Below are 24,375 nucleotides of genomic sequence, written 5' to 3' on the forward strand. Positions count from 1 at the left end.
CGACCAGCCTGGTACTACAGTAAAACCTGTAACTAAAGACCACCGTGACTAGCGACCAGCCTGGTACTACAGTAAAACCTGTAACTAAAGACCAACGTGACTAGCGACCAGCCTGGTACTACAGTAAAACCTGTAACTAAAGACCACCGTGACTAGCGACCAGCCTGGTACTACAGTAAAACCTGTAACTAAAGACCACCGTGACTAGCGACCAGCCTGGTACTACAGTAAAACCTGTAACTAAAGACCACCGTGACTAGCGACCAGCCTGGTACTACAGTAAAACCTGTAACTAAAGACCACCGTGACTAGCGACCAGCCTGGTACTACAGTAAAACCTGTAACTAAAGACCACCGTGACTAGCGACCAGCCTGGTACTACAGTAAAACCTGTAACTAAAGACCACCGTGACTAGCGACCAGCCTGGTACTACAGTAAAACCTGTAACTAAAGACCACCGTGACTAGCGACCAGCCTGGTACTACAGTAAAACCTGTAACTAAAGACCACCGTGACTAGCGACCAGCCTGGTACTACAGTAAAACCTGTAACTAAAGACCACCGTGACTAGCGACCAGCCTGGTACTACAGTAAAACCTGTAACTAAAGACCACCGTGACTAGCGACCAGCCTGGTACTACAGTAAAACCTGTAACTAAAGACCACCGTGACTAGCGACCAGCCTGGTACTACAGTAAAACCTGTAACTAAAGACCACCGTGACTAGCGACCAGCCGGGTACTACAGTAAAACCTGTAACTAAAGACCACCGTGACTAGCGACCAGCCTGGTACTACAGTAAAACCTGTAACTAAAGACCACCGTGACTAGCGACCAGCCTGGTACTACAGTAAAACCTGTAACTAAAGACCACCGTGACTAGCGACCAGCCTGGTACTACAGTAAAACCTGTAACTAAAGACCACCGTGACTAGCGACCAGCCTGGTACTACAGTAAAACCTGTAACTAAACACCACCGTGACTAGCGACCAGCCTGGTACTACAGTAAAACCTGTAACTAAAGACCACCGTGACTAGCGACCAGCCTGGTACTACAGTAAAACCTGTAACTAAAGACCACCGTGACTAGCGACCAGCCTGGTACTACAGTAAAACCTGTAACTAAAGACCACCGTGACTAGCGACCAGCCGGGTACTACAGTAAAACCTGTAACTAAAGACCACCGTGACTAGCGACCAGCCTGGTACTACAGTAAAACCTGTAACTAAAGACCACCGTGACTAGCGACCAGCCTGGTACTACAGTAAAACCTGTAACTAAAGACCACCGTGACTAGCGACCAGCCTGGTACTACAGTAAAACCTGTAACTAAAGACCACCGTGACTAGCGACCAGCCGGGTACTACAGTAAAACCTGTAACTAAAGACCACCGTGACTAGCGACCAGCCTGGTACTACAGTAAAACCTGTAACTAAAGACCACCGTGACTAGCGACCAGCCTGGTACTACAGTAAAACCTGTAACTAAAGACCACCGTGACTAGCGACCAGCCTGGTACTACAGTAAAACCTGTAACTAAAGACCGCCGTGACTAGCGACCAGCCTGGTACTACAGTAAAACCTGTAACTAAAGACCACCGTGACTAGCTACCAGCCTGGTACTACAGTAAAACCTGTAACTAAAGACCACCGTGACTAGCGACCAGCCTGGTACTACAGTAAAACCTGTAACTAAAGACCACCGTGACTAGCGACCAGCCTGGTACTACAGTAAAACCTGTAACCAAAGACCACCGTGACTAGCGACCAGCCTGGTACTACAGTAAAACCTGTAACTAAAGACCACCGTGACTAGCGACCAGCCTGGTACTACAGGAAAACCTGTAACTAAAGACCACCGTGACTAGCGACCAGCCTGGTACTACAGTAAAACCTGTAACTAAAGACCACCGTGACTAGCGACCAGCCTGGTACTACAGTAAAACCTGTGACTAAAGACCACCGTGACTAGCGACCAGCCGGGTACTACAGTAAAACCTGTGACTAAAGACCACCGTGACTAGCGACCAGCCTGGTACTACAGTAAAACCTGTAACTAAAGACCACCGTGACTAGCGACCAGCCTGGTACTACAGTAAAACCTGTAACTAAAGACCACCGTGACTAGCGACCAGCCTGGTACTACAGTAAAACCTGTAACTAAAGACCACCGTGACTAGCGACCAGCCTGGTACTACAGTAAAACCTGTAACTAAAGACCACCGTGACTAGCGACCAGCCTGGTACTACAGTAAAACCTGTAACTAAAGACCACCGTGACTAGCGACCAGCCGGGTACTACAGTAAAACCTGTAACTAAAGACCACCGTGACTAGCGACCAGCCTGGTACTACAGTAAACCTGTAACTAAAGACCACCGTGACTAGCGACCAGCCTGCTACTACAGTAAAACCTGTAACTAAAGACCACCGTGACTAGCGACCAGCCGGGTACTACAGTAAAACCTGCAACTAAAGACCACCGTGACTAGCGACCAGCCTGGTACTACAGTAAAACCTGTGACTAAAGACCACCGTGACTAGCGACCAGCCGGGTACTACAGTAAAACCTGTAACTAAAGACCACCGTGACTAGCGACCAGCCTGCTACTACAGTAAAACCTGTAACTAAAGACCACCGTGACTAGCGACCAGCCTGGTACTACAGTAAAACCTGTAACTAAAGACCACCGTGACTAGCGACCAGCCTGGTACTACAGTAAAACCTGTGACTAAAGACCACCGTGACTAGCGACCAGCCTGGTACTACAGTAAAACCTGTAACTAAAGACCACCGTGACTAGCGACCAGCCTGGTACTACAGTAAAACCTGTAACTAAAGACAACCGTGACTAGCGACCAGCCTGGTACTAAAGACCATTTCGCCAGGTACAGACGGTCTCACATTCATGATTATGGTTCTGCGGTGCAAACCTCTAGCTAAGGACCACCTGCCACCGAAGACCGCTTTCTCTGGCGCCAAGGGGTGGTCGTTAGTCACAGGTTTACTGTACCTCAGCAGTAGATGAGCCAGCACACGCGAAAATCACCCTTAGTGACATATTTTCAGAAACTGAGATGACAGTGGATAAAGGCAGATGGATTTATGCAGAATTCAACGCAAAAAAAACGTTTGAAAAAATCTTGAGTAAAACTTGAGTTACGGGTCTTAGAAGATACCATTTCCCCTGATATATCGCACATCACACGAAAACAGAGAATGTTTGAAGTGCGTTTTCTCAGTTTGAAGTGCGTGTCACTAAGGCCGATTCCACACTACACCAAATCCTGCCTAAAAAGCCATTTTTCAGGCACTTTTCAGGCAAGTTGCCATGGCGATCACTTTGAGGAACGTGCGAAAGTGAAAAGTGCTTGTTGTCTACAAAGCAACACCAGCACCCTCTTTCAAGGCAACTTTTTACCTTTTCAGGACACTTTTCTGACTTTTCTTCAGCCTTTCGATTTTTTTCCGAATGTGTTCCCTGTCGTATCTTTCAGTTGTGGTGAGTTGTGGGCTGTCAACAATGCCTAGGGTCATGTTTAGCCAGGAGCTTGAGGGCAAGCTGATCGAGCTTTGGAGCGCACGTTTGAGGCGACCTCCGGGCGGTACAGTTCGCAGGAGCTACGCCGGAGGAGATCGCCATCAAGCTGAATTTGTTTGCTGAACAGCTCCGGGAGGAGGCAATCTATACTGCGTCGATCGTCCATTCCAAAATTGACAACATGAAAACGAAGGCGAAAGGACTGTACGAGACATACACAACGAAAACTGCCACCGGAATGCCTGTTGGCGAGGTTGACAAATATTCGACCTATGATCTGGAATCCGCCTACACAGCGCGCGCTAGCGTGGTCAAATTTCAAGATTGGGCACGCGAAAATGGGTGATATTCGAGGATTTGGACCAACAAAGAGCCTCTCCACTACCGCCGGTGCTACATCAAGCACAGGAAAGCCTCACAGTCTACCTTCAAAGCAAAGTCCCGTGATCGACACTTGTACTTTGTAGGTGTGAATGCAGCTTCACTTTATAAGTTAATATAAGCCACTTTATGCCTTCAAGGCAAAGCCACTTTCGGCGTAGTGTGGAATCGGCCTAAGGTCGATTTTCGCGTGCGCTGGCTCATGTACTTGCATGTACGTGAAACAAATTCACGGTTCGCGTGAGACTCGGCAGAAGGCCCAGGTTGTCCGCATCCGCCGTGGGAACGCCACCACCCTCTTGGGTCAAGGTGCAGATGCAGCTCCTAAGCGGTGGGAAGTGAGTAGATCAGACCCACCACAAAGTGGTCAAAGACCGAAAATCCCATTCACTGCATCCATGTTTCCCTCGTGAAAAGTATGCACATGAATACAACATGTACAGTGCTGGCAACTGAAATCCGACCCCCTGAGCGGTGCTGCGCTCACATCGCAAAGAATGTGACCCCCCCCCCCCCCCCCCAGGGGGTCGGATTTCAGTTGCCAGCATTGTTCTATGTGGAGACGATGTGGGTGTGCCGTTGTATCCTCTTAGAGAAGTTTAAAACTCTCCAAGCTTGAAAGCTGGTTGAAACACTAAGGGAGATTCCCGTGCTTCAGGATCCACGCAGGCAAACTGCTGCGAAAAGCCATGCGTTGATCATGAGCGTACGACATTGCCTTTTCGTATACGCACAGCGCATACTATATTCGAGTCACCACAGACGGCGGAGTTGCAGAGTTGCCGGATAGCTTATTTCTGTCTCTACACGTACAGTATATCTCCTCCTCCTATGTGAACAGTGCTCGACACCATTCTCAACATCACTCTGCAGAAGACCAATTTATACGGTGAAAACGCTGACATTCGTCAGTATCAAGTGTTGCGCCTGTTGTGTGGTATGGCTATTCACGCTTGCATTAGACAGACAGCATTATTTGACCCAATGAAAACATTTCAATGTTGTTTTCTTGTCGTGCGGCTTGGCTATCTTCTATTGAAGAGACAGACAGACGGATGCACGGACGGATGCACGGACGGGCGGACGGACGGACAGACAGTCAGTCAGTCAGTCAGTCAGTCAGACAGACATCCATACAGACAGACAGATAGACACGTGGCAGACAGGCCGGCAGAAAGACCGTGAGATAGACAGCGACACGCGACGGTATCCTAACAGATACATACCAGGATTATCAATGGAGAATGTGACGTCAGCAGATCCGTCCTCATTCTTCACAGAGACCATATAAACACCCATGTCAGAGAGCGTCAGGTTGGTCACTCTCAATGACAAACCATCCCGGGAGAATTGCACATTGTCTGCGCTCGTGTTGACTGGAGATCCGTTGTGCGTCCATTCAATAGTTGGATGTGGATAGGGCGTGCCTTTCAGGGTGATGTTAAATGTTGCGTTGTCTCCTACAACTTTACTTGTATGCAATGTGGAGAATGTTTCCACCATTGGGGCAGCTGAGGTGGAGTGAAAATACAGGGAAAACAGAACACCCTCATTATGTCACTCGTCTCATCTAATGGCTATTCCCAACCATTTTGGGAGGTGTGTGTGTGTGGGTGTGTGTGTGTGCGTGTGTATATGTGTGTGTGCACATGTGTGTGTGGGGGGGGGCTTCATTGTCTGCGCCCAACTCGGTTGCGGCAGTACCGGTGCCGGCGAGGACTCAGCTATCACTACCCTGCTGTCACAGCACTACGACAGCGTATGTGGCCGGTGTTGCCGATCAAAGAGGGGTTTCCAACTCCATAGCTGCACAAAGTATACCAGAACTCTCGTTGGCTGCTAGCCTGCGGAGCGTGCTGCGTACCGTATTCAACCGACCTACCCCATGTCTGTCGGTCCCTCGTATGAAGGGACATGTGACCGTCTTACGGCAATGTTCAGGATAGGATAGGTGTGTGTGTGTGTGTGTGTGTGTGTGTGTGAACGTGTGTGGGTGCGTGCGTGCGTGCGTGCGTGTGTGTGTGTGTGTGTGTGTGTGTGTGTGTGTGTGTGTGTGTGTGTGCGTGTGTGCGAGCTTGCGCGTGCACGTATTTCCCAAATTTACTCTATATGTGGAACTTGGTGATAGGAAAAGACGTTCTCGCCACGTGTGTTCCAAATCAATAAACCGTTCCATGAAGTGTCAATTCATCTGGTACTGTTGAAAAAGATCTCAAAACTGTTGTCACCTCGCTGCCTGTGTGAATTAAACGTGTACAGTACATGCCGTGGTACATGTCATAAAACAGATGTGCTCAATGTAATCCAGTCAAGTTGCTCAAGTACACGTCGGCCAGTGCGCAGCCGTGGACCCTGCAAGCACTGGTCTGCGAAATGATACAAGGCGCAAACTTGAGTGAAGCGACTGGATTTCATGGAGCAGCGCTGTACATGTCATAATGTTAGTGCATGTCTAAGTAATTTGCCTCATAGTGCATGCACAGTAAAACCTGGTTTAAGCGACCACCGCAGGGTGCAGGCAAAAGCGGTCGTTAACAGCCAGGTGGTCTTTAGAACCAGGTCCCACAGTGTCTGTGTAGAACTGTTAGTGCATGGAAACACGGTCGTTAAGAGCAGGTGGTCGCTAAACCTAGAGGTCGCTTACACCAGGTTTTGCTGTACGTAGCACTCTAGGCAATCTGGGAATTTCCCCTATTGTCCCAGTACTGACCATATTGCAGGACGTGTATGTGCCGGACGTAATGACCATCGTCACAGAGTTCCAATATGCTGCGGTCGGCAGGTGAGTTGCACATGGCGAGGCTCGTCACGTCGCAAGAGTACCTGCCCGCCGGATAGCCGTGCGCTTGATAGTCGCTGGCCAGCAGGGAATCGGGTATTGTGCTCGTAGTAAAGTCAGGTCTGTCAATGCGTATGGTAACGGTATGACCGCTAGCGTAGCACGTCAAGTTGAGAGACGTCTTCGTCTGGGTCTTGGTTATGTTGAGCAACTGCGGAGCAGCTGAAACACAGAACAACGAAGAAAAGGACCATGAAACTATACGTCATGCTAAAATGTCCACTAACATCACCAGTTGCTTGACAATCAGCTCGTGCGATAACACTGCACGACACTGACTGACGGCACTGACGTCCTACAACTAACTGCCAATCAGCTCTAGCACGTCCTGGCTCTCCACCCGAGTCCAACAGCTAAGACATGCATAAAACGCCACTGGAATTCACTCATACTCATAGCTATAAGGAGTGTTAGGTACCTCCTCCCGTGCAATCTTCTGGGAATATTGGGTCTAATTCATACTCAACAGGGGTATAAAAGGATGCAGACATCACCAATCCACAACACATCGGATAGAGTTTACAGTATGTGTTTTAATAACATTATCCCTGAATTCCGTTTTTTCCGTGTTCCACTCACCAGTGCAGAACTTCACTTAGTCTAATAGAGTACGGATGGCAGAAGACAATGGTTTACAACTAAAGAACACCAACACGTGCGACACTTTTGAGGAGTATAGAAAATCGCTCGGAAAACGCTTTTATGCTTGCAGCTACTCGGCGGAAAAGCCTGTGATCAGTTTACGCATGGCTGTGGTGCATGAATCTAGAGAGTGATTCACATCCATCACATGATCACACAGGGCAGCTATGTTACTTCCAACTACACTCAACCCCCGCATCTATGGGTCACATGATGTCGGTGGCCATGTTAGTTCCACTGTCCACATGCCGTGGTCACTTTCTACACCGACATGACCAGAGTCACATGACCAGGGTCACATGATGTCGGTGGACATGTCGGTTCCACTGTCCACATGACATGATCACTTTCTGCACAAACTTAGTCACATGACAAAGATCAAGAGTATTATTCTAACCCCCTCCCAAGAGTGTGCAACTCCTGATACCCTTTCTATGTGGTGCGCCGACGGCGAAAACTCACATCACGCGGTGCAGTGTCGCAGTTGTACGTTTCCAGTCCGTTTTTAGCGAGCAGCGGAGTTATATATATATTTAAAAAAGCACTCTCTGAACTCACTGCGCGTATGCAAATCCCCAGCATGATCATGGCAGATATTCGGATTGAGCGCACGCTATCCTTCGTTTGTACCGAGTACGAATGTACCGGAGACAAGTGATGTGAGTTTTCGCCGTCGGAGACCCCATAATATTATGCAGAGTTGCACACTCTTGGGGGTTATATACTCTTGCAAAGGTGTGTAATCACTCCATAGAGTGCTGCTTGGTTGCCGTTTCGTCTCACCATTGCCACCATGCATCGCATGCGATGTGGTACAGTCAAACTTCGCTTATTAAAGGGGAAGTTAAGGCAAAAAATAAAATTTCACCAGTTGTAGTCTTCGGGGTGCTGAGTCGAATGGTCGTGGTCCGAGGAAGCTGAGACGCTCCCTTCCTACTTGAATCCCAATCGAACTCGCGCACTTCCACCGAAACTGGGTGACTGCGCCCTACGAGATGGGGATTTGTATGCAAAATGTCACTAAAAGCGCCATTTCGTTCTTATAAAAGCACGGATGACCGCGATTGGCCCATATGTTGTAGTCTTTTGGACGCTGAGTCGACTGGTTTTGGTCCGAAAAGGCTGCGATGCAGCATTCCTCCTTTATTCCCAATCGAACATGGTTGAACAAGTGGTCACGTGCTCCTGGGTGCCCAAATCACCTGGTCACCACGCCAGCAGGTGACAACTTTCACACCAAGGTTCAACTCGAGTTCAACTCGAGTGACAGGACTGCACCCAAAAAAGGTCAAACAGGCTAGTAAGTTGTACCCTGCAGGCACGGTGACCAGGTGACTGGCGTACGCAGGAGCACGTGACCGCTTGTTCAACCATGTTCGATTGGGAATAAAGGCGGAACGCTGCATCGCAGCCTTTTCGGACCAAAACCAGTCGACTCAGCGTCCAAAAGACTACAACATATGGGCCAATCGCGGTCATCCGTGCTTTTATAAGAACGAAATGGCGCTTTTAGTGACATTTTGCATACAAATCCCCATCTCGTAGGGCGCAGTCACCCAGTTTCGGTGGAAGTGCGCGAGTTCGATTGGGATTCAAGTAGGAAGGGAGCGTCTCAGCTTCCTCGGACCACGACCATTCGACTCAGCACCCCGAAGACTACAACTGGTGAAATTTTAATTTTTGCCTTAACTTCCCCTTTAACGACTGCGGATATAACGACAATTCGCGAATAGCGACAGAATTCCCATGCCCAGAGCAAAGTCCCACCTAACTGTAATACATACAATGAGACTTCGGGTATAAGGACACTTCGCGATTAAGGACACTTTTCTGATACCCCGCCGAGTGTCGTTACACGCAAAGTTGACTGTATTCGGCTATTGCAGACTCCCAATCTACAGACGTCATAGAGGGCTGTGCGTGCAGTGATCAAGCAAATACATGCATCCCCTTGGCATGTGGCGACTTTAGGGAGCATGGCTGAGCAGGCCATACAAATTATTGCCGGGATAGACAATCTCAGGCTACAATTTGGCTCAAATTTCGTAGGCAGGTTTCCTCTGGAGTCTTTCGTCTACAACAAAAAGCGGCAGGATTCGTTGCACAACTACGTACTTACGGACACCTAGGAAGTGGAGAAAACTCCAGTATGGGTCCATAAAGGACTGAATTTTGGTATCCAAAACGACGAGTGCTGGCCCAGAGCACACGATGGAACTAAAAACACACGACCACCACCACCACCGTGCCAACAGTCCCTCACCTGAATAGTGTTCGCATCACCACCACAATTACGAACGACGATTGCATCCTGAAACGCGATGGCCAGCAGTTTCAGATCACTAGTTCCGTTACGAAAAATAGCCAAACTTCAAGGGCCATAACGGGAACGAGTTCCGGCGTCCATTTTCCTGAACCATTCTATGCAAGAGAGTTCCGCTACCACTCTTGACAGCAGAAAGATCGCCACGTTCTCTTGAAATGAAACAAATTTGAGAAAACCCTTGTCACTAGCACTGCAAACAACAAGCATGTCCTCCCCTGCTGCCTGCATGCCGTGAATGTGTGACCGAAGCGTCGTGAAAGCGAGCCCGTGCCGACGACACTCGACAGCCGCGTGACATAGCAGAATGACGGGTTGGACCGATCTGACCGACCATAATAATCAAGATCCGAATCAAAATCTGTAGACCTCTACGACCAGGTAGATCTACGTAACTCGTTGATCAGCAACATGATTTTTCACGATGCCTGGTTCCCCCACCGATACTTCGGCGGGAGCTCCGACACTGACCCGATTTTGACATGAAATCGGTCGACAGTAGTGTCGGGCGATTTCGGACGGCGATTTCAGACTGTGTTCACTCCATGTAGTCGTACCCAAACCTGGTTTGGGTAGGCTACGACTCCCTGGTTCACACACAACGGCGAGCGATTTAGCTGTATCATATTCTACGAGTCGCCTTTCCGCGATCCGCTTCATCAAGAGTCCAAAAGTACAAGAGGTCATGAGGTGAACTCTACAGTCGACAGTCATACACATTCCTCCAGGACGGGACGCATCGAGATCGCTTCATCCTAGTACCGGTATAATTTTATAGGGAGGGCCCCCATATGCCCAAACATTTCGCATAATTATTATGCCCTTCGCATATTGGCCACTTGCTTCAAAATTATCCTTCGAAATCACCCAAAAGCATAAACATGTGCTCGAAATATGCTTGCCACGTTGCAGCCCGAAAACAGTGATATTGCAAGCTATAAAACTCGGATGTTGAGCCAATAGTACCGGTAATTACATGTATGTAAAGAGAAAAGGGCCTGCATGTACAAGTTATGACTAACAGTCCACCTTGGTGGGACAGTTCCCCTTGGTGGACTGTTGGAGATAAGTTACTAGCTACTTGGTGGACTCATATTCGTAACTACAGTAAAACCTGTCAAGGCGACCACTTGGATAAGGCGACCACTTGGATAAGGCGACCACCTGTCCTAGACGACCACTGCAACCAGGACCAAGGGGTGCTATTTCCAGTCAAGTGACCCTGGATAAGGCGACCACCTGGTAACAGAGACCACATTTTGAAGGTCCCTTGAGCGGTGGTCGTCTTAGACAGGTTTCACTGTAGTAACTTATACTTCAGTAGGTCCTTTTCTCTTTATTTACACGTATTGTCCCAGTTCTGCAAGCTCACAATCATATGCTCAAGCGCAGAGCTCTGCCCTGGACTGTATCTTTTTCTCTTTCTTTGCTCACCTATTGCTCATCACTTCTTTCACAGATTTGGTATTATGGAAAGTTTGGAAACCCCCTCGATAGGCGAAAGCCTTTGGGGAATACTTAAACAATGAAAAATTACAATAAAAAATTTCCATGTATACTGTATATGTGCACATCCACATGTCTGAAGGTTTGTGGTTTTCAATAAAATGAAATAAAATATTGGAAGTTATCAACGGTATAAAAAATTTCGAGTATGTCAATGAGGAAGGGGTGAAAGTAATGCGAACCGGCCATGCACGGTGGCACATGTGTACAGAAAGAGAACAGGTATGCCTGGCTTGAGCATCGAATGCAAACGTAAACAACTGAAGGACGAATAGATAATAAAGGTTGAAGTCGGGAGAACCAACAACCATGAGTCACACAATATTCAGTGCGGTGTGCAGCTAGCCCTTTCCCAAAGGTGCTCGCCCTTTTTTTCGCCCTTTTTGGCCCTTTTTGGAAAAGCCCGTTTCTTTCGCCCTTTAGTGCGTTTTTTGGGGAATATCGCCCTTTTTGAGCTTTTTTTAAGCTGAAAAAGTGCTAAAATCTGTTTGCTCATGCATGCGATCACAGTTTCCAAGTGCTCGATGCACGATGGGCCTTGGAAGTTGGCACGCCGCTTTTTTGGGGGCAATACGTTGGTGAAGCTTGTACCCGGTGTACACAATGCTGTAAAAAGTGGGGTTTTGAACTTTTTTTCCTGTTTTGCCTTTCGTGGACCCATAAATGGAAGAGTGCGTATTCATTTCTCAACTTCGATTCATATCTGAACATGTATCATGGCTATGCTTCACTGAAAAAGAGCACTTTTTGCCTGTTTTTACTGAAAAAGAGCACTTTTTCAGCATATTTTGAGGGACGCGGAAAGCACTAAGTGCGAATTAAAAGAGCATCTTTGGGAAAGGGCTATGTGCAGCACTTCGATCCCTGTAGTAGCACTTTACAAAGACCATGCACAAACACCACCACAGCTCATAAAAAGCAAATTGTATGCGAATTCTTGGCTCCTTGTAGCAAAATATGCTAGATTTGGTATAGTAAAACCTGTCAAGGCGACCACTTGGATAAGGCGACCACCTGTCCTAGAAGCCGGACCACTGCAACCAGGACCAAGGGATGCTATTTCCAGTCAAGTGACCCTGGATAAGGCGACCACCTGGTAACAGAGACCACATTTTGAAGGTCCCTTGAGCGGTCGTGTTAGACAGGTTTCACTGTACTTAAGCCGTGTCTTTATCCTACCGGCTTGAGTCAAAAGGACCAAAATATGAAGAAAAAATGTGCATGTATTTTCGGGCCCTCCATACTTAGTAGTAGTAGTAGTAGTAGTAGTAGTAGTAGAATTTATTATTTTGATAGGGAAGGCCCTACAGACTTTGCCGTCTTGTTACAGGGAACCCTAAGTGCTCTTCACAGAGCGAAACAAAAACGGATAGATGCTCAACCTGACGACACGAGACAAGCAGAGAATTCCACCTATCAGCGCCAAGGAAAGAAATAGAGAACATGCCATATCTAGTGGTAGCAGCGGGCAAAGAAAGTGAAGAGAATGATTGCCCTCTAGTGCGCCTCTCGGTGCAAGTAGCAGCCGACTGGAGGGTGAACATTGACGAAAGAAGAGGACTTGTAAGCTGATGAATACAGCGGAAAACTTCATTCACCGCTGAAACAGTGCAATGCTGAGTTGCAGCAGTCTACGATGTCGACTCTACTCTACTCTATACTCGTCGTGTTGGCTATGAACCCGAGACGTTGGGGTCGGTGAAGATCTCCTGACTAGCCGAGTGTCCAGCTACACATATGCATACGACTTCTGCAGCGATTCATGTTCGGTATCATTACTGCAAGACATGTTATTATAATGAGTCGCAAATTTAACTATTGTCCAAAATCCATAGGTTAATTTAACGAGATCGTAGGATAACGATCTTGCAGTTTTCAGGCATATCCGCACATATCACATATCAGGCAATAGAGCCTCAACAGAACATATTATAACGAAGAAATGCCACTCGTTAGAACGTTAGATCTACTTCATATATACATGTCCTACAGTAGTCGTACTTAGAAGTTGCGACTTCGGCGGTAATGTCATGAAGTTGGTTGCTCCAACGAGGAGCACACGCTTCTTGCCGAACTTGACACTTGACTGACTCACGACTGCCATCCGGAGCACACCAGGGAAGGTGCGACGTGCTCCTGGTGTGCTCCGGATGGCAGTCGTGAGTCAGTCAAGTGTCAAGTTCGGCAAGAAGCGTGTGCTCCTCGTTGGAGCAACCAACTTCATGACATTACCGCCGAAGTCGCAACTTCTAAGTTCGTATTGTTGTCCCTCACGCGGACGTGCGACTAGTTGTTGGAGGTGACAGCGTTGTGAATAGCTATACTGGCTCTCAACGTCTGTTTAGCACAACTCCATGAGCGACTCTGACTCACGCTGCTACCTGGGGCTTCACGAGGTGTTTGTCGCGCTGGAAACAAAGCGTCTCTGTAAGTTTGTATCCCTGGTGATGGTTTGGCCTGGAGAGCAGTATATAAGTGGTGCTTTTCAGGCACAATCTTCCTCAGCCTACTCAAGCTCAACTGATGAGGGGTGAATTCCCCGAAACACTGTGTATTGAGCAGGGAGTGGTGCTTTCTTTCAGGTTTGCCGAGCGGAAGGTGCGACGTGCTCCTGGTGTGCTCCGGATGGCAGTCGTGAGTCAGTCAAGTGTCAAGTTCGGCAAGAAGCGTGTGCTCCTCGTTGGAGCAACCAACTTCATTACAGTAGTCGTTTCGGTGGAAAGAATTTCAGCAACAATACAGATTTTTGATCCAAAAGAAGGCGTTTTAGGCTTAGACCCGGTGTGGCTTCTCACTGCAGAAATTACAATGCTAGGAATGTTGTACTCCCATGCCCTCTCCCCCTGCCTCCTGCCCCCCCCCCCCTCCCCCACCCTCCCCCAGCCACTACACCCAGCCCAACCGTCTATTTCATGCCGGTTAAATCACTGCAAACAGACGTTCGGTGCACGGAACAAGACAGCAGCATCGCACGGCGCATTCGACTCACCCATCACGTTTAAGTGCACCGAATTGCTTGCTTCAATATTGGTGAATGCTCTGTTCCAAGGTGCAAACGTAGCCGACCATGTGCAAATGTAGGTGCCGCTATCCCTCGCCGAGAGGGCACCGTCCTCTGGCCAACTCAACGGCAAAGTCCGGCTTTCGCGCGTTAACGTGCGGACTAGGGGTGTGCGGTGTTCTTTCCAAGCCAGATAATCTACGCTTGAAAGCTGTGGCGCTGACGCTGGGAAAGAGCATGTGTCCACCCGGATGGAGTTACGCTGGATTCCCACGGGATATGTGAAGGTTCCGCCACCATGCACGAGTGTTGGCCAAAGCTGATACGGAACTGTGCACGGGCAAAGTGAACCAGCAAAGCAGATATAATACTGGGTATTAGGTGAGAGTGAGAGAGAGAGAGAGAGAGTGTGTGTGTGTATGTGTGTGTGTGTGTGTGTGTGTGTGTGTGTGCGTGTGTGTGTGTGTGTGTGTGTGTGTGCGTGTGCATGTGTGTGCGTGTGTGCGTGTGTGTGTCTGTGTGTGTGTGCGTGTGTGTGAAAAAAGACCAAAAAGTAGGGATTCACTGGCCAGAAAAAGCCACTTCATAGCTGTGTGGTGTAGATCAGGCTGAATAGTGGCGGTCAATTCTTCAGCCTTGCAAGCTGTTGAATGGTGCAATCCCAGCACAAGCTGCTATGGCTTCTGCTGTAGCATCGCTATCATCGCCTCCGGCGATGGGCGTCCAATGGTCCAATGGTGTGTGTGTGTGTGTGTGTGTGTGTGTGTGCGTGCGTGCGTGCGTGCATGCGTGCGTGTGTGTGTGCGTGTGTGTGTGTGTGTATGTGTGTGTGTGTCCGCGGGGTAGCTGATTGATAGTAGTAGTAGTAGTAGTGTGTGTGGGTGTGTGTGTGTGTATGTGTGTGTGTGTGTAAGTAAGTAAGGGTGTGTGTAAGTGTGTGTAAGTGTGTGTGCTGCATTTCCGCAATCTTAGCCCTCGGTAGAAGAGACACCTGGGACTTCCACATCAACAGGAAGACCATTCTGGAGGCCTGGAATCGTCGAGATCCAGTGGATATTACCACACGTGTTCTTCGCCGCCGTCTGGAGTGGCTAGGCCATCTAGCTAGGATGGACGGCGATAGAACTCCGCGCCAGCTCCTGTTTGGTCACGCGGCGCTCCTTCCGCCGAGGCTGGCTTGCGGTCCTCGGAAGCGGTAGCGAGACTCTGTCAGAGCTGACCTCTCCGCAGTGAACATCGACCACACGGAATGGTACGACCTCGCCCAGGAGCGTGGGAAATGGCGCAGTGCGTATTCCACTCAACCAGTACCGCGATCGGCTCAGCGTAACACTTCTGTGCTCTGCGATGTCTGCCAGCGTACTTTCGCCCACCAGAAATACAAGAATCGCCACAAGTGCCTGGCCGAGAGGAGGAAGCCCATATCTGAGCAGTCCGGCAGCCGACTATGTAATGCGTGCGGGAGATGGTTCTTGAGTGCTGGCGGGCTAGCTTCGCATAGGTGTCTCTCCAACTCGGCTGCTGAAGTGGCGTCGGTCTCGGCTGTGGCATCGGCAGACTCGGTCCGGAAACAGCGGGTTGCCCTGCCCTGCTGCAGAGCGCATTGTCTCGGCTGCGGTCGCTGCTGCAAGTCATCCCGTGGTTTCGACCTGCATAGCTGTGCTAATTTCCTGTCCAGGAAGTAGAGCGGCGTTTCTGGATCCAATGCTGAACTCAGTGCTGTCGACCCCTGCACAGGGGACACGTGACCATTTGATGGCAGTGTTACCAAGGACCAAGGTGTGTATGTGTGTGTGTGTGTGTGTGTGTGTGTGTGTGTGTGTGTTTGTGTGTGTGTGTGTGTGTGTGTGTGTGTGTGTGTGTGTGTGTGTGTGTGTGCGAAACGGATGTCACGTGCAGCCAGGAACAACTGCCGTCATGAATGCGAGCATTGCGAAAGACGGTTCTCAAGGCCACAGGACTTGCAACGCCATGCCAAATATTGTTGACTTTGCGATTTCTCTCTCTTCTCTTCTCTCTTCTTGTCGTTGTCTCCCGCTTCTGGGAGCGGCGTGGCCCGATAGGGTAGCTGTACATAGTAGTAGTAGTAGTAGTGTGTGTGTGTGTGTGTGTGTGTAAGTAAGTAAGTAAGTGTGTGTGTGTGTGTGTAAGTGTGTGTGTGTGTAAGTGTGTATGTGTGTGTGTGTGTGTGTATGTGTGTAAGTGTGTGTCCCATATGGTGCAGTGGTATGTGCAGCGATTTCCAATCGATAGGTTGCGGGTTCGATTCCCGACGATTATGGTCACACACGTCTTTCTTCTCTTTCTCAGACTCTTCCTGACTTTTCTTTCATTCTCCTGGGTGGTTACCAACAGCCAGTGCATGCCGGAGTATGTGGTGTGATGTGTGTGCGGGAAAAAATAAAAAAAGACCAAAAAGTAGGGATTCACTGGCCAGAAAAAGCCACTTCATAGCTGTGTGGTGTAGACCAGGCTGAATAGTGGCGGTCAATTCTTCAGCCTTGCAAGCTGTTGAATGATGCAATCCCAGCACAAGCTGCTATGGCTTTTGCTGTAGCATCGCTATCATCGCCTCCGGCGATGGGCGTCCAATGGTCCAATGGATGTGTGTAAGTAAGTAAGTAAGTAAGTAAGTAAGTAAGTGTGTGTGTGTAAGTGTGTGTGTGTGTGTGTGTGTGTGTGTGTGTGTGTGTGTGTGTGTGTGTGTGTGTGTGTTTGTGTGTGTGTGTGAGAGAGAGAGAGAGAGAGAGAGAGAGAGAGAGAGAGAGAGAGAGAATGAGTGTAAAAGAGTGAGAGAAAGAGGGAAATAGTGAGAGAGAGAGAGAAAGGTGGAAAGAGAGAATGAGAGAAAGAGAGAAAGGGAGAAAGAGAGAAAAGGGAAATGAGAGATACTTAGCATAGAGAGTTCTTTTGAAATAACAAAAGACGTTTTGAGACCACTCAAGATACTTTTATCACAATGGTGAAACAAAAGATCTACAATCTATACCTTCGCATGCAAAGGCGCAAATCCATACAATCAAGAAGACCGTCTTTTCATCTATCAAACGTTTTCTTTCCCTACTCTTCAGGATAGTACAGGGAATGTTGGAAATATGTAAAACACATAACTACAGAACAGAACAACAAGGACAATCAAGGCTTGTTTGCTGCTACTTCAAGTTTCATGCTCTCACAATCATCAGGCAACATGAGGATTGGGTGCCGACCATGCCGGTATATATGCCAGGAGAGGGTGGGTCTTGTAGTGCTCCGGCAAAACACATAATTATAATTGAGGCATGGGCAGCAAAAACCAGGGTTAGGTGATATTTGGCGAAAATGAGTTTTTGATGGCTTTGAACTGTCCACTAAATGAGTGATCTATGGGCCAAATTTTGGAGCTCTGGGCACCTTCCAAGATGGTAAAAAGAACGCCCGAAATGATGGGTGACGGTCAACAAAAATGGTCAGCAAAAAGGCAAAATGGAACGCAGTTACAGCTAGCTCTAATGGAGTGACTGAGAACAATTTAGCATATTTATAGGTCTTCAGGGAAGCACAGCGTACTCTAGTTGATATTATAGTAACATTGTTGCCTGCACTTGCTGCAATGTTACTTGAAAACTCAATCCCTGTCATGTGCAGGTCTGGTGTTGTATGCAGACTTGTCAGACAGAAAGAAGCCAAGCAACTGACGTTTTACATGGCTGGGAAGAATCTGCAACTTAGTACAAGACTAGATATGCATGCTGGGCCAAGCCAGATACATCCACCAAGCATGTCTTGCTTTCCTACGCACAGCAGCTCGTAGATACATGTATAATACTGTGACAAATTTCATGCGCACCGCAAGCGTGCATGTATACTTGCAACAATTTTAGTCACAAAATATCTTGTATCAAGTAAGGTTTAGTTCATTCAGGGCTGTCTTCGTATCTCACCAACTTATCCAGCTGCGAATAGTCGCCACGGAGTACTGAATCTCGTTCGTCACTCTCCGCGCTGCTGTCCGCGTCGCCACTTCGTGTCACGGAGCTCTCAAACTCGTCGTCTGCGCTGCCTCCGCTGATGGCTTGTCATCTGAGCGAAACCTCTTCACTTTCACCTGATTCTTCTTGCAGGGGACTATCACAGGCAGCGGAGTATCTCTGGAGATCCAGCTGCCAAATATTCTAGTCGCTCGTGCTCCATCAAGAATTCGTGACGGGATCGTTCCACCAAGAAATTATTTGTTCCGCTCTCTTTTCAGCGCATGATTTGCAGACGCTACCCAGAGCGCAAACGCCTCCATGGTGGCTGAAAACGCCTACCTGGATGTCCCAAGTGCTTGGCGGATAAACTACAACTGCAATGACAACGAATTATAGTGAAGCCACCAAGAGGAAAGCACTTTCAAAGCGATATCGCAAGAAGTCTTTCCGCTTTGATCGCGGTGACTAAAAAACGACATTGGTTCGGTTTTTCGCAAATATTGACATTTTGAAAAATCGCCAGGACCCCGGTTCTTGCTGCCGATGCCTCATATAGAGTTTGCGAAAAGAAAAAAAGTCAGCACTTCAACATACTTCCTCCGTTAACAAAAACTTCGTGATGGATTTTGATGGATACGAAAACGATTAGAACAGATCAAGAACAGTTTGTATCGACTGCAAATCATTGGACGAAGGTAGTTCAGCCGATGTACAGCGTCTTTACAAGAGAAACTATTGGCGGCATGAGCAGAGAGTTCAGTTTGTGTGGCTTTCGCTCGACCCATGTTTGACCCTGTGTCGCTGTCGTCATCTGCTGCACGCGAGTCATCATCTGCTCAACGCGAATCATCATCTCTCTCTCGAGTCATTGTTCAGCTCGTTTCAGCCTTGCCTCCACTTCTTTGATCACACTCCGCTGAACTTGATGTCGCCATCGTTCAAGTAAGTAAGTTGGCTTCCAAGCTGCGTGATCCGCCGCGGAGGCGATTACTCGTTTCCACCAGGGAGACGTAAAAATATTTTACGACTCCCTGGTTTCATCTTCGCTCTCCAGAACTCCGCGAAACGAGGAGTAAAGGCACAGCCAAACTGATTCCATTTTCTCTGATGGATACCCCTGCCAACACTGAACAGCAGTGGCTAGCAAGTCCAGTCGACTTTCTTTGGCCACGAGACTCGAGTCGGGCTGTAGACTTCTGGAAGAATTCATGGTCATCCGCATTCGAAGCTGGGCTTTGCGCAGGTTGAACAAGAACTTGACTTCAGAATTATTTCATTGCACCGTGCAATCGGAGCAGCTCCTTGTTCACTCGCTCATTGTGTGGGCTCGCTGCTTCGTTCCATCGCTCTCTATCACTCTCAAATTCAGTGCTAGAGTAGTAGAGAGGCCAAGCAGCGTATTATCCCCTCCAATAAGTGGTATTTCAGTTTCGCTCGCCGTGACGGTCAGCACCTATGTTTCCACAGCGCAGCAATCGATTCCGCTCGCCTTGTTGTGAAAGGTCGCTTTCCTTGCATCGTACCTCTTTCATGGCGAGAGAAGGCCGAGAAAGTGATTGTGACTCATTTCACGGCAGTTTATGCGCAAACCAGTCCCTCAAAAATCCATCACGAAGTTTTTGTTAACGGAGGAAGTAGGTGATAAATGATTAAAGTCCTAAAAAAACTCAAAACAGGGGCTGCAAGTTGTAGACAAACACGTTGAACACATCAGGAAACACTGGTCACACTTTCACAACGGAGTTAGGTGATCGGACATCGTCCATCAAGCGTCATTTGTCGGGCAGTGCTAGTTGTCGTAAGTTGTATAGTGATGATGCCTTTTCTATTTCAACTCGTGGAAGGTCAAGTTACATCTTGCTGAGTAAAGCTGTTTTCCCAATTGGCGAGTGGACGCGGTATGCTTGCGGTTCATGCGTGCCCAAACGCGCGCTCAGGCTTTCACAAAAAACAGCGATTCGACTCGTATTTAGGGCGTGCGGCGCCTTCCGAGTACTAATTTTTTACCCGCAACTCAAAATGACTGGTGTGTACGCTGGTACGCGCTTGATATGCGCTGAAAATTCCAACATGTTGGAATTTCCGTTTCGGCGCGCTTCCGTACGCATGGCGCCCCAGAAGCCAGCAAAAATACGCATAAACACATGGTTTCAAGCATACACGCGCCAGTTGTGAACACCACTTTAGAAGCTCTATCCGTAAATTAGATCCAGAACTATGTGTACAGAAGGAGAATGTGTTATTGTTGCAGTTGTTCGGTGTCACACATCGTAAAAGTGTGACCAGTATTTCCTGATGTGTGCAACATGTGTGCAACATGTTTGTCCACAACTTGCAGCCTCTGTTTTTGAGGTTTTTTTAGCACTTTTTAAAGCCATTGTATCACCTACCGTATGTTGAAGCGTTGACGTTTTTCTTTCTTTCTTTTTTGCAAACTCTATAATTATAGTTATGGGCTTGACATTGCTCATCACTTCTTTCACAGATTTGGTATTATGGAAAGTTTGGAAACCCCCTCGATAGGCGAAAGCCTTTGGGGAATACTTAAACAATAAAAAAATTACAAATTACAAATTTCCAACACTCCCTGTACTATCCTGAAGAGAAAGAAAATGTTTGATAGATGAAAGGAAGCGTCTTCTTGATTGCGTGGATTTGCGTCTTTGCATGCAAAGGTATAGATTGCGAAACTATTTTCACCGCCTCCAAACTACCGCTTGAAAAGATCTACTTCCTCCGCGTCATCGATATTGTCGCGGTTTGACCAGTGACTTGTGACTTGTTACTGACAACTCCATAAGCTAAACCATACAAAATTATTACACAGTATGATAGTCTGAAGTCTAGAGTAACGTTCCAGGACAGTTGGACTGAGAGTTTCACACGGAGCTGAAGGCCTCGTTCGTCGTCGCTGATATCAATGGACGGAAAAATATCGCTCCGCAAAATTTCCAGGAAGTTTGTAAGTTGGTCACGCCTCATCTCAAACGCTTTGACATTCTCCACAGGACAAGAGCTCCTATGCTTGTCGGCTGCTAGCTCTGGATGATTTCTACTTCTCCACCAACGCAGATCGTTGCGAGGCCGGTTGATTACTGTCGGTGGAATCACCTCGAGCTTGAAATGAACTTTTTGTTTAGCTGTGGGATGCCCATTCATTTTAGCTGTGTGGTCACTGCTCATGCAGGTAATCGTACTATCACGTCGAGCACGCACTCTTTTTCACCATCTCTGGTACAGTACCTGCACGTGCATCAGCAACAAGCACTACAGCCTACGCGCAGAGTCTACATGGCCCTTGCAGGTACTCAGCTACTGAGTGTCTCAGCATTCCTTTGCATGAATGCAAGAGCGATAAAATTTATCGCTCTTGAATGCATTAGTTTGCTGACCCTTCGATGTTTCTCCAAGCGCTGCTGCTTGCTCCCGGTGACAAAGTCATTCTCACCCCAGCTCAGGTAAAACAGTGATGAGTTTTTGACTGAAAGGCTATAAGCGCGAGAAATGTACAGGCTGCGACGCCTGACTGGTCTCAGCGAGTCGAAAGTACCATCGCAGCGACATCAGCGAAGAAATTGCGTCTAGTTCAAAATTTTCAGCTTCCAACAACAGAAAACAGAACTTTGCCGTCACCCTATACTGATGACTATTGTCTATGTCTGATTCCTTAGCCGTGGTACGACTGCTGGTGAGTATATACCCAGTTTTATGTCAAAAGTCAACCTGCGACAATTTCGATGACGCGGAGAAAGTACAAAACGGTCTTCACATGACACTCTTCAATGTTACTAGGGCCAAAGCGATTGCCCATTTTGCCTTAACGATCAACACATAACACTAACGATTGATTTATTGGTTTTACCGATTTTCCGAACAAGTGCGGAATGTAGATCCACGCCTACGATCGAGTACCCAAAAGGATCAAGCGCACAATGGTTGTACGGACCTACGGCTTCATACACGTGTACTTCAACGTTCATGTACTTGCGCGCATGACCTGATGACGCGTGTGTATGATGCATCGATGCCATGCATCGTCTGCATGTACTGACGTCGTGACCGCTCTCGCACTGTACAGTCATAATCGTTATCGATCATAATATATAACGATTATCGATTTCATCCCTAACGAGTGATATACGAGTAATCTTTATAATCGTTTCGGCCCTAAATGTTACTGAATTTTTTCAGAACCTACTGTAGCGTATAGCATATAGGGTATAGCATATATCTACCGTATCCCCGTACGCTAACGTACGGAGTCTGTCTGCCTATAAAAGCTGCAACAGGAGTGTTTTCACTGACACCCTTGTAGTGTTTTGCCCCCGACAGACTATGGCCTGCAACACACTTACTATCCATGCGAACACGGAATGTGAGAGAGTCCTCTCCCTCAGTGTTGGTGACGGTCATGGTGTGCCGGCCATGGTCCTCATACTGCAAACTGCTGATATTCAACGCCAAGCCATCACTGGATATGTGTGCCCTACTGGTGAGGCTGTTTGGGATATCCCAACGCGTCCAGACGATGGTCACCGGTGGATATGGAGTGTTGACAAGCCTAGCAGAAAGCAGTGCGCTATCGCCTACTCTTTTGGATTGAGAACGTGGTGAAGTAGCCTGTAATATAGGGGGAGCTGAGGACAGACAGCATCAAACACAGTAATATTATCCCATCAATAGTCAGGGTTGAATACGTCTGCAATCCGCAACTTAGGAGTTTGTCCGTTGTGTTTTTTTGTTGTTGAATTCTTTATTCTCACGATGGCACCATTGCCGATAAGAGATCAATTTATGAGAAGATGAGATGCTGTGGGTGGGGCTGTGGGTTATGCAGTGGGGAAAGTGATTTACATCACGTTGAATGGGCTTGTAGTATGGGCTGTTTGTTTGTTTGCTTGTTTTTTTATTTTACTTCGCCAAACACGCTGGCATTTCTGCCTTCTGGTCTAACCATGCGGCTAGATTCGGACTCTCGATAAAACATGAAGAATGCGCATGTAGCCAAGTAATTTTTGCTCATGGTTCATTCTGTACTGAGTGGGCAACTCACATACATTAAAGCAAACGAAAACATGCTATAAATGATTGAAACTGATGTGAACTTGTTGGAGCCGGCGGAAGTTGTTCAGGGCGCCAGAAGCCTGCATACCGGTATGCGGATCGGTGGTATGCATATGTGTTTGCAACTCTATTATAGTGGACTTCACGACGGGAACAGACGATATCCCATGCACACCGGCTGGTAGCTGCCTCCCGTGGCATGGTGACTCTTTTCCTCTTATCAAATACATTCTGAATTGAAATTTTTCCTGAAATGAATTGGTGAAAAGCAGTGATTGAGTGTGAGCCAGTATTGCTCACAACCAAATTTTTACTTATGAAGCTGCGTGACGCGTCCTACAAGATTTCAAAAACATGAACTTCCTCCGGAAACAAAAACTTCGTGACTTTTTCACATGACTTTTCAAGGAGTTACTGTGCTCGACAAAAGTGTTCTATTGGAAGAGAAACACTTCAACACGCGCAATGGATATGTGTACAGTATCTACAAGGTCGATTTATGGGAATAGAGTCTCAGTCTGAGTGGCCATCGCTCGATTCGTCATGGCTGGAAACAGCCAAAGTGGCAGGTCGAACGGCACGTTCTCGCATGTCACGGAGCAGCTTCTCGGCATCCCTGATCGCCATCGCTGTTACTAGTAGGTGATTTGCACCATTGCCTTCCCTAGCACTAGTCTAGGTGGAGACCGCGGTGGCTTGTACCCTGGTATCGCCTTGGCTCTCGAGAATGCCCCGGAATGACGCGTACCGGCAAAGCCAAACATTTCGCATTTCTCCGCGTTGCAGTCGTCCCATCACGTCACGACTGCTGCGAGGAGATCTCGCCTGTTCTCCTTTGCAACCAAAGAGACATCGGAGTGGAGGCTGCTGAAAAAGGCAAGCTCTTCCACTGGCCGACGGCTCGATTTTGAACTTTTTAGCTTTCCTGCTCTGCGCAAAGTGACGGTTTCAACATCTTTGCGTTTGGAGTTTGACATCTTGCCGACCTGTTAGCACTTTGGCTGGTGTTTTTGGGGATGACCCAGATTTCAAACAACTAGCTGCTATCCCTGTCACACTCTTCTTGCTCCTCAGCCAGGCTGGCCTGCTCTTTCTCATTCTCCACCCAAAAAAACTAGCAA

At 47.9% G+C, this 24,375-nt stretch overlaps 1 protein-coding gene across 1 annotated transcript in view; it reads right to left on the minus strand.

The window, feature by feature from the left end:
- The window catches only part of LOC135827158 (hemicentin-1-like), an 86,045-nt gene that overhangs the window by 46,461 nt on the left and 15,209 nt on the right, over positions 1-24,375 (minus strand). The window contains exons 7-10 of the mRNA XM_065339685.1: positions 22,546-22,827; positions 14,226-14,567; positions 6,637-6,927; positions 5,153-5,437 (exon numbers count right to left, since the gene is read on the minus strand). Of these exons, the coding sequence (XP_065195757.1) occupies positions 5,153-5,437; positions 6,637-6,927; positions 14,226-14,567; positions 22,546-22,827 (1,200 nt within the window). The remainder of the gene's footprint in view (positions 1-5,152; positions 5,438-6,636; positions 6,928-14,225; positions 14,568-22,545; positions 22,828-24,375) is intronic.

Source organism: Sycon ciliatum, chromosome 11 (genome assembly GCF_964019385.1).
Source record: "Sycon ciliatum chromosome 11, ocSycCili1.1, whole genome shotgun sequence".
Taxonomy (NCBI): Eukaryota; Metazoa; Porifera; class Calcarea; order Leucosolenida; family Sycettidae; genus Sycon; species Sycon ciliatum.